General features: G+C 37.8%; 1 protein-coding gene across 2 annotated transcripts; it reads right to left on the bottom strand.

Annotated features, from left to right (window-relative positions):
- Positions 1–9,486, bottom strand: LOC122057225 (P-loop NTPase domain-containing protein LPA1 homolog 2-like). 2 transcript variants are annotated; one of them, XM_042619250.1, is made up of 7 exons: positions 8,646–9,486; positions 7,597–7,934; positions 3,617–3,698; positions 2,695–3,120; positions 1,407–2,147; positions 983–1,093; positions 1–559 (listed from the first exon to the last, which is right to left on the bottom strand). In XM_042619250.1, exons 1-7 carry the CDS (start codon positions 8,787–8,789, stop codon positions 143–145), a joined length of 2,259 nt encoding a protein of 752 aa, XP_042475184.1. In that variant the 5' UTR covers positions 8,790–9,486; the 3' UTR covers positions 1–142. The 2 variants fall into 2 exon arrangements, with proteins under 2 accessions (XP_042475184.1, XP_042475185.1); XM_042619251.1 differs by having other exon boundaries at positions 1–544.
- Between the last annotated feature and the right edge of the window lie 1,054 nt (positions 9,487–10,540).

The following is a 10,540-nucleotide window of genomic DNA, read 5'->3' as shown; positions in this document are numbered from 1 at the left end:
AAAAAAAAAAAAAAATCCATCCATAACTAAAAATATTTATATACAAGTAAAAGAAGAAAATTTTGTTACTGAAAATCTAATGGGTTTTGCCTCATGCTCCAACAGGAGCCTCCACAAAAGCCTCTAAGAGATTTAAAATTTGCTACCTCTGAGCCTGAGGTGTTCCAGAAAGGATTGGCCCATTGAACAGTGATCCATGCTTCCCCAATGCCGGAATGCTGAGAGAACGTTTCTTTGTCCTCCTGGCATTGCCCCCGGCTGGCATTTTCCTCTGATTCTTCTCTATGATTTCAGAGTAGAAGCATAATGGCTCAGACAAAGGCTCGTTGCTTTTTCTCAGAAAGAGATCCAAATTCTCTTGATACTTGTCTCCTTTCAGGTTTTCGACATTGTTAGTACCAGGATCACCAGAGGAAGGCACTAGCTTTGCCATGGATTCTTCATCATCATCACACCAATAACCAATCTCTTCTCCATCCTGCATTGCTAGATCATCATATTCTTCATCGGACTTCGTCGACTCCTCATCGACTGAACCCTCAATCTGTAACAACAAATACTAGTTGAAATATAAATGAAGAATCAGGAAAAGAAAATTTCATCGTCAGGAAAAGAAAATTTTGAACACATTTACATGCTGGGCAGCCCAGCGAGTGCCCAGCCTTTTCGCTTTCTTTTTTGACTTTCAATGGTTTGATTGTCTGGCCAAGGAAATGCTACAAGTATCAGAAATTTTTTTTCTGGTTACTCTTAATGTCATTGTAACACCGTAAAACATTTCAACAATAAGGCTTATTTTTTAGCCATTGCTTGGCATATGCCACTAGAACTAATGGCTTCCATTTCAATGTTTAGTTCATCCATGAAGCATGTAATTGGGTGTATTAGAAGTCCTAAACCATCATAATAAGGATTATGAGAAACATGGGTTTTCAATGCACTGCAAACGAGTTGTCTAAACATTTTTATAGCTCTTTCATACCTCTTCATGTATCTGCCTTTCACCGACATCACTAAGATCCTCATCACTGCCCACCTCAGCTGGTTCATCAGCTTCTTCATCAGTGCCAGAAACTGAATGTTCCTCTTTAAGCTGGAAGCACAAGAAAAAAGGTGGGGCACCATAAAAAGATTGATTTGTTCCATCTGTATTGCCAAATAGCAGGGAAAAGGAAACAGAAGAACTTTGGCAAAATGAAATTTGGTAGTTGATACCAATGAACAGTGTCACTTTGTTCTAAGAGTTAATTGATGTTTAATGGAATTGTTCAACCAACATTCTGGATATGAACTGACTTATCTTCTCAAAAACAGGTTTGTTGGATATTGATATGTATGCATGCTGCATACTTCAAATATAATCCTGCATAAACCATGGAGGAAGTAAAAAATGTGGTCAGGAAAACCTCTTTTGCAGGTACATCAGACATCCTTGGTGAGCTGCCACAGGAAGAGTAATATCTGCTCCCATTATCAGTTCCATCAGCCTTCGACTCATCAACACTTCCAGCATGACTTGGCCCACCCTTATCACTGGGCCATGCACTGATCCCAAAGTTCCCAAACTGAAGGTTAACTGGCTCTGCCTTGCCAATCTGCAAGGGTCCATACATTGGACTCCCTATTCCTTTCTCATTCCCATGGCATGATATGGGGTTTCCATTGTCACCAATAGAGTCAACAGGCCAAGCCTTGGCCACGGAACCATCTGTATTTAGAAGAGCCATTAGATTTCTGGACGATCCTTTTCTCTGTATCAGTTGGAACATCCCCTTGGAGCTCAATGAGTTGGCAGCATTTTGCTTCCGGTACTCCTCATCTATCACCGCAACCGTGTTTGTGGTGGGGTCGTGCGGATGCTCCCCTGCCTCACGTCTTCGAAGGCAGCTGAACACAGTGGCATGAATGGCTGCCACACTCTTGTCCACATTTGTGTTGTTTATTTTGGGAACTAGATGTTTATCAGCACGATTACACAGATAGTCTTGTATCGTTCTTATGTTGCGAATATATTTAACGTATTTGTTTTTTGCAGGGTCCAGGGTCATGTACTTTGCACGAACTGCAAATCGTTCCAAGTGCTTCTCCTCATTCGTGATGTAAATCATGAATGGTATGATTGAAGGATGTTTCTTCATTAGCCCCATCTGCAAAGCAGAATAACTAAGTTAATGGCAAAAATATGTAATACAAATATCCAAATTTTGCAGCTTTGCTTAGCAAACCGTTGACGATGCCGCCGGGGGGGGGGGGGCTGTAAAACAAAGAGATCGAAATTCAGAATTTCCAAAGAGATCCCTTAAATTACTTATCTCCATAAACTCAAGACTATATATTTCCTCCTACACTTTCAACTTTGTACCAAAAATATAAATAAATAAAAGAAACCCCTAATGAAATTCTGCCAGATTTTCAGTTAGTTGCACTTCATCAACCAGTGTAGCCTACCTTTTCATAACCAATCCCATCAATTTAAAATAAAAAAGATGAAAATAACGGTTGAAAAAGCAATGCTAGGATTGCAAGGTCTGCAACCTAGCCAGCCCCTAGGTATTACTTGGCAACTTCATTATCTGGATATGGGTTGACTATTTAACTTGATGCATTACAAGCAAAAGCTGTTTTAGTGTCACTATTTCATTAGGAGGTCAGCCTACAAGGCACAGAGAGAGATTCTCAGTGAAATGTACTCACCACAAAGTTGAGGCTTAAGTGGACACCCTCAACAACTACTGATTCTTTCCGCTTCTCCCATGCGGTAATCAGCCGATCAAGGCTGTCAATAACCATCTCACTCTGTGCTTTAAATCCCTCAACGGCCATTTGTTTTGGACCAATCAGTTCAGAGGTACTAGAACCAGCATCTGCTGGCCTGGAATCTGGTTTTTTGTTTACAGCTTCATCAGAGGCCTCATCCTTAGGTAGAGTGTGAGAAATGCGTGCCAATTTCTTTGCTCTCCTTTTGGCTTTTGCTTCTGCCACTGCCACTGGATCCAGGAACTCACCAGCATGATAGGTTGATGCCCAGAGTAGAGGGTTTTGCTTTTCATCAACAAAGCTCCGCATCATGTGTCGAATTGAGTCAGTAGAGATCACAGTTGTGATGCCCAATCTGCTACCCTGCGACAGAATGTGACCATGTTCACAGCTAAGCAATAAATAGTAATACAAATCAAATATGTTTAGGGTAATGCATATCTTATGTCTTGTATCAAAGTAATGGATGATTGAAGAGGAAACGGTGTTAGTTTCAGGAACACTGCACTGACAGAACATCCACAGTAAATCTACCACTGTATAAAGTAGTATAATTCAAATATTTTTGTTTTATATTCTTACTGTAAATGACCTGAATAACTAAAATAATTACAAATTAATGGGAAATTTCTGAATGCTCAGAGATGAGTAATAAACATTGACATAATACAATCTCAATTGAGTACCAAAAAGTACAATTTCTTGTAGAACCTTTCAAGCTTTTCCTTTATGGCATTCAAATTCAAATATATTTGCTAACTGGAACAAAAAAGATATGCAAGTTGAGAAGAAACAATGTGATAGATGTTATGTAATCAATCCGTGGGAACAAGTTCCTTTTGAGGGAAGGTGAAAATACCAGCAACGCCGACAAAGTAGACTTGCCACACCCACTTGTCCCACATAACAGCACAGTCACAGATTCCTTTCTTTCTCGAATTCTACAAGACGAAAGAAAGAACTCAGAGAGAATTAGAGAAAAGGATAAAAGACATAGAAAGCATGTTGGGAAATTAATCAATACAATATCTAGAAAGCTTACAAGTCTTCATAACAACCGCAGACTTCTGACAGACAGCTAAAACAGGTTCAAGATACCATAATCACCAAAAGTTGATTCCCAATATCCAATCCAGTGATTGAGTTAAACTTAGCACTTTTTGACTGGAACAAATCTTCCTTCATTATCCTGAATTTGGGATTGAGCCAATGAGTGCAATCAGAATTCAGAATCCTGGTTTATTTTGAAATTTCAACCATAGGATTCCAATCCTGGAGTGGAAATCAAACAGACCCAATTGAACCGAGACTGGAATCCCAATCACGATTGTGATTTTGATTCCATACTAAACTCACCCTTAATCTGCGATTCCATCCCATATTAACATGGCTTGCCATAGCAGCAATCTTACAAAGTACTCTTCATTTGGTGAATTTTCAAGAAAGGCTTGAATGATAAAGTGCAAGCATGTTTGGTGTTATTCATGTCCTACAATTTTTCTTTTCTAAATAAAGGTATGGCAAGTTAAACTAGTAATAAATAATATAGAATCAAGAATGTTACATGATAAATTTGAGTGGATATTCAAGAATCAGAGACTGCATAAGCTGTCAAAACCCTGTTTAACTCAAGTAAAGTTGATCCAATAGTTCCCAGCAATCCGTTTTCAAGTAACGTTCTAAGTTCTAGCCTGGAAATCTTTAAAAGGGTATCTGCATTTTTAGCAACCAATTTTCTGTATGCATGTCATCAATAACTAATTTTCTTGGAGAGAAGGAAAATCTTGTTGTAACCAACTTGGTTAAAACAAGATTGTAACCTTACTTTTTCCCCTTTTTAGTACAACACACATTTTTTTCAATGAGGGTAATTCCCTGTCATTTCACATAAAAACTGCATTAAATGACTTTCAACTTTTGGGAATATGACAAGGGGCAGTTAAAAGAATGTCGCAACTTGCAACTTGTTAGTTCACCACTATGGTGACAAGAAGTTGTTCCCTTTTTAAAAAACCTGGGACTAGATATGGAATAGAATAGAGTTCAATAGATGCAAGGAGAGAACTCATGCCATTATTTTTGTGACTATCAGCAAGATTAATTACATCTAGAAGCAAGTATCTAACTAATACAGAGACAGAAGGGAAAGAGAACATTTTTCAGGCATCTCAAAACTTATAACTAGTATCTAGCTTATTAAAAGTCTTCATACTGCTATAACTGTGTACAACTTGTAAACAAATTTCAGTTATTTTATTTCAGGACCAGCAGGCAGACTCAGCTTCTCTTATACATACATGAAGTAGAAATAACAAGTGAATGGAAAGAATTGACAGTGCCACCACCCTCCTTTCCTTTCCTTCCCTTTGCACTCTAAAAATCCGAGACCATAACTCACTTGCAAATGTACCATTGACCAGAAATGAAGTTTCGTGTCAAAAACAGAATTTTCAGTTTCTGTGTCAAAATGCTTTTTCAAAACAAAAAAATGGTGTTTGGTGAACCTGTTTCAGGAACAATTACCCTAGTTGTTCACATTTTTTTTTTTTGTATTTGGAACGAAACCGAAATGATGGAACAAGGTTTTGTCGTTCCATCATTTTGGGTTTCTAGCATTTTTTTTTCTCCCTTTCGTTCCAAAAAAACCAAAAAACACTAAGTTGACACCAAACGCTTTATTCCGTTTTTTTGTTTCCATAGAATGGAAAAAAGTCAGAAACGTTGTTCTGGATAACTACCAAAACACATCCTTAGTACATCAAATGCAATCACACGATGGTAAGTGCCCTTTCTTAACTATCTTGACAGAGAATTTAGGCAAAGAAAGGAGAAAAAAATGGTAAGTTGCGTGGCTTAATTAGGAGGTAGCCGATCCTCAATCTCCAAAGAGAAATAATAGGGGTTTCAACTTCCTATTCTTCATTCACTCTTTCTACTTAATAGCTACACAAGAGGGTAGTTGTTAACAACAATAACTCCTTCCCATGATTGTCCCATGATCTATAACTCCTACAACCACTCAATAGCTTACACATAGAATAACTACTTACATATAATAATAGCTTATATACGGTAATGATATATGCTTATGACAATAACATGGTAATACTCTTAGATAATAGGTAAGCCATGCAGGCATGCATACGGTGACTAATGGGCACATAACACAGCATTAAACTAAGTTCAACACAAATTCACCAGAAAAACAGCCCTCATAAGGGGAGAAAATTTCAGGACTACCTGTTTGCATGTAATTAAAAGGAAACACAGATCAGTTATTGGGTTTTGCAAATACCAACAACATCATCAGATGTCAGTTTTGGAAAGTACAGCCATCATTTGTTAATGATCCAACTCAAATTGGGAGAAGCTGATGGCTTTACAAAGTGGGAACCCTGGCCTGTTATACTACTAGGAGCTAAAGTCACTTGTTGATCAAAGCGTCGGTAACACCAAGTCCTGAAGTCCTGCCTCATAACCTCTACCATAAAAAACATGTAAGGATCCCCATCAAGTCCAGCAGTAATTGAGAAAAACCAACTGTTTAATATCTAACACTTCAATACCATATTAGGGGAGAAATATACATTTTGAAGTTGAAAGACCAATATTCATTAGTTCACCTCATAAGAGTTCAGCATATATGAACAACAAATTTAGGCTCTGTTTGGTTGCAAGGGAAATTAAAGGGAAGGAAAGTGAAAATTTCAAGCCTATAAAAGAAACTTTTGTAATCATTACCCCACATGATTATATTACTAACTCCAAATCATTCCATATTTGGTTTAAAAAATCACTTTACTAGGCATCTAAATCCCTTGGGTGTTGAAAAGTAAAATAAAAATTACATCTAAAGAGCATCATCACTAAATATGGTCAGAAAATTTAGTTTATACAATCATGGTGGATAATGATTACCAAAGTTTCCTTAGGTTTAAATTTTTCACTTCCCTTCCCTTCAATGTCCTTTGCAACCTAATGGAGCCTTACGGAACAAAAAGAATTATCCACGAATCAGCTTACATAAAAATGATTCTTTTCCCCTTAGAGAGGTTATGGATCCTTGTCCATGTGCATTGCTTTTGGCTAACATAAAAAATTAATGGTGTTTCTTTCAAATTTTTTTTTGAGAAGGGGGCCTGAGAGTACGAAACATGATACAAAAGAAACAAGAGACGATGAAGGCAAATCAATCTGCCTTAAAACTGTCCCTCCATGAACCCTCATATGGCATGAGAAGTTGCCTTAATTAGCCATATATGCAATAGAACATCAAGATTTTTTTGCTATGTGACAAACAAGCAAATTTGTACCTCACTTTCACTTTTGGAAACTATAATTAGGAAATCCAGTTAGATGCTTTATGTCATACAATAAAGAGCGACATAATGTATTGCGTTATTTGTAGGCTACTTGAGTTCAAGATTTTTTTTTCTTCTAAAACCTAAAGCCATTGATGTTTTTCCATGACAGATATATAAAACTATGGTATTGTAAGTACCAGTTTGCTATTAGTAGACTAAAACAGTGATGAAGAAGAGAGTACTTTGAAACTCAAAAGCCCATAGTTCCAAATATGATCGACCAATCAAATGCTTATTCTCATTCTTTTCCATGTTAAATATAAAATGATCTACCAAGAAAGGATCTGTTGATAATTCTGAAATCAATTAGTGATTGACACTGAAAATGCATGGTCATTTAGAGGACATTAACCTTAGCATGTTATGATTTCCCAAAAGAGAGCTTAACATATTAATACAAAGAATCATGTGGTTGTTCTATTGTAGACATGATTATGCTGCATCAATATTTCTACTAGGAGATGAAGCCTTATACCTGCATGCCAAAACCAAGTCAGCCCTCTGATTGGGACCGACATACTTGTATTCGGCAAGAACATCACAAACAACATCCAGGAATGTCTTTCTTTTAACAACAATAGTTGTGCGTCTTTTGTACAAGTCAAATGGTTTACTATTTGTTCTCTTATCTTCCTCCGAAACTAAATGGTTGCAAACCTCTCCTTTACCGAAGCAACCGCACATGAAACAACTTTTTTCTTTTTCAGTGTATTCTTCCGAAGCATTCAATCCTAACTTATTTCCCATCAGCACATGAGGCAAGGCATCAGCTGAGCCTTCACTTCTCATCATTTCAAAAACCCTCCGGCTAATCTGGGAAGCACGTAGAGAGATTTCAGTAAAAGCTTTGCCCTTGCCATTTCATACGTACAAAGCTTCCCGTTTACGCAGAAAAGATATAACATACAAGACAGGCATGCAAAATAGTTTTACAGATAATCAAGTAGAAGCACAAGTTGTTGACCGCAAATCGTAATTAGCATCTTACAACCCTCAATATATGCTCAATAACAATGTTTTGAATTGGGAGGTGGGATTCATTGTACATAATATATCTTTGACTTTACATTCCGTAATGCAACACAGTCATGACTTCGACATTTCAATTCATATCTAAAATGCCTAAAACAAAGAAGGGAATTCTTGATTCTATGGGACAACCAGCCAAACTCGAACTTTTTTTTTTTTTTGCTAGGTGTCAATCATTTAAAAACCTCGGATGCAAAATGAATTAAAAATTTCCATTTATTTGATAGAACTTGGAAAAATTCAGAAACGGTACACGGATGCACAGCAGATCTGCCAATGTGGAACTTTATCCAGAGGTGAAGTACTAACATAATTCACACTAACAGAAACAGATACCTCTGGAACGAGGATTGGAGCTTCTAACTCCTAATCAAGATCAGGTAACATTTAATAGAATTTATTAACAAAATTAAGGGGAACTAATCCATTCAAGAGAGTAAAATAAGATAGAGCCGAAAAATAAAAAAATTGCTAATCCAATTTTCTGTTTGGTACCTTGAACGCATGCCGCGCTTTGCATCCCATGAGCTGCAGGGTGCTCTGCAGCATCGATCGAGTGTATCGGAAGGAGTCATTCCCATCTCTCTTACCTCCGTCGTCCACAACGAATACATACAACAATTTAGGCACTTCCGCCATCTCTTTTTACAAGTAGAAATCCCAATAATACAAACCAGAGTTGATAATTCTAGTCCAGTTCCATATTAAAGAAACCGCAGAAAAATGACTACAAAGACATCAGTGCGCAACAAGGTTCCGAGATAAGCTAAGAGGAAACTTCTACACAGAACAAACACTCACTAAACAGAGAGAAAGAGAGAGACAACAGAGAGAAGAGAAATCATCAATTCCATTAGAGCTTTGAAGAAGGACGAGTTTTCAAGATGAATGTTTATCCATTTTCAGAATCTAACCAACAAATTACCAGAGGAACCGAGAAAAAAACCAGAAGCAGAGCAGATTTAAACTTTTGAAACGGAAAAATCCGGTAAACTCAAACAATGTAGGTTTAGGATGAAGGAGAAAGAGTCCGGGAAATTAAACGGATCAAATTCTTGATACATGAGGAACGAAAATTATAAAGCATTTGAAGAAGTTAGGGCTTTTAAGATCATTGATCCACCATTTTCAGAGCTTGCAACACGATCTCCACCATCTCCTGCCACACTGCGCATCACAGAAAACTAGGCTTCCACGAGTCACGCCCTCTCTCTCGCGCGCTTTCTTTCTTTCTCTCTCTTGTTTCTGTCTCTAAAATGAGTTAAAAAAGAGATGAGTTTCTCACGGTTTCACCTGGTTTTCTAAATTTCAATTCTTACAAGTGATGATTCGGATGAAGGGATTCCCTCACAGTATTTATAGGGAGGAGAATGGAAACGCGAACTGGGGCACTTTGCCGCGATTATGGTGGGATGGCAGGATTGTTAATTTTTCAAAATTCATGGCTCTTACTACTGGTTTTGTTCGGTTTCTTGTAACTGCTATGTGAGACTTTTGTCCGTTACTTCAAACTCAAGGACTTAGACCGTGTGGAAAACGAGTATACACCCTCAACGAACGTTACGTACCGGATATTTTGCTAAGCCACGCGCGTCTAAGGGAGTGATTATCACGCGCCAATTCCATGACCCGGTACTTTCTAATAGTAATACACAGGGTCTGGGGTTCACTTGGTTAGATCGGTTCGTTTCAATTTTGTCAGTTTTCAATTCGGTTTGGTTTCAATTTTTTTATGAGTTTCTCTTATTGGTTTGATATTAGGTTTGGTTCGGTTCGATTCGATTTATCATGTAAATATATATATATATATATATAAGGGAAAAAGATCCCTACTAGGTGGTAGTAGAGCCTAAGCCTAGACACCGAAGGAGCGAAATGATGACCCTACCCCCGTGAAATATGAAAAATGTACGCTTATTGATGCCCTTGTGTGCCCTTGCGGGGGTCACATAACCATGTAATGTTCTTCCTTATACATAGTTATAGAATAGGAAAGGATTTCATAAAAAGCAGTGCTGCCCCTCAACCATCACGGGAGCCAATGAGAGCACACGCTAGAAGCATCAACAATGACTATTTCTATTTTTCCATAGGGATAAGGTGGTCATTTCACCCTTCTTTATGTTTGGGTGTAGAAGTCACACTTCCTTCTAGACTTATAAATACAAAAACAGTTTTTTTATGAATTTTGGATTGGTATGGGTTTGGTTTTGACTTTGAATCGATTTGATTACGATCCGATTTCAAAACACCCCAATCTGAAATCGATCCAATAAATTCAACCCTTTAGTGGTGATTAATTCGATTTGGTTCGGTCTGATTTCACCGATTCGGGGACAAGCACCGTCCGGAAAACCCATGAGGTGGAGTGCGATTGAGGCCACATACGG

Source organism: Macadamia integrifolia, chromosome 12 (genome assembly GCF_013358625.1).
Source record: "Macadamia integrifolia cultivar HAES 741 chromosome 12, SCU_Mint_v3, whole genome shotgun sequence".
NCBI classification, from domain to species: Eukaryota; Viridiplantae; Streptophyta; class Magnoliopsida; order Proteales; family Proteaceae; genus Macadamia; species Macadamia integrifolia.
The sequence above is the reverse complement of the archived record's forward strand: the minus strand, read 5'-3'. Positions and strand labels throughout refer to the sequence as shown.

Coding starts and splice junctions, on each gene's coding strand:
- LOC122057225 (XM_042619250.1), bottom strand. CDS start 8,789: ATGGCGGAAGTGCCTAAATTGTTGTATGTATTCGTTGTGGACGACGGA. Junction 7,935..8,645: donor AAGCGCGGCATGCGTTCAAG/GTACCAAACAGA, acceptor CGTGCTTCCCAG/ATTAGCCGGAGGGTTTTTGA. Junction 3,699..7,596: donor GACTTGGTTTTGGCATGCAG/GTATAAGGCTTC, acceptor TTCGTCTTGTAG/AATTCGAGAAAGAAAGGAAT.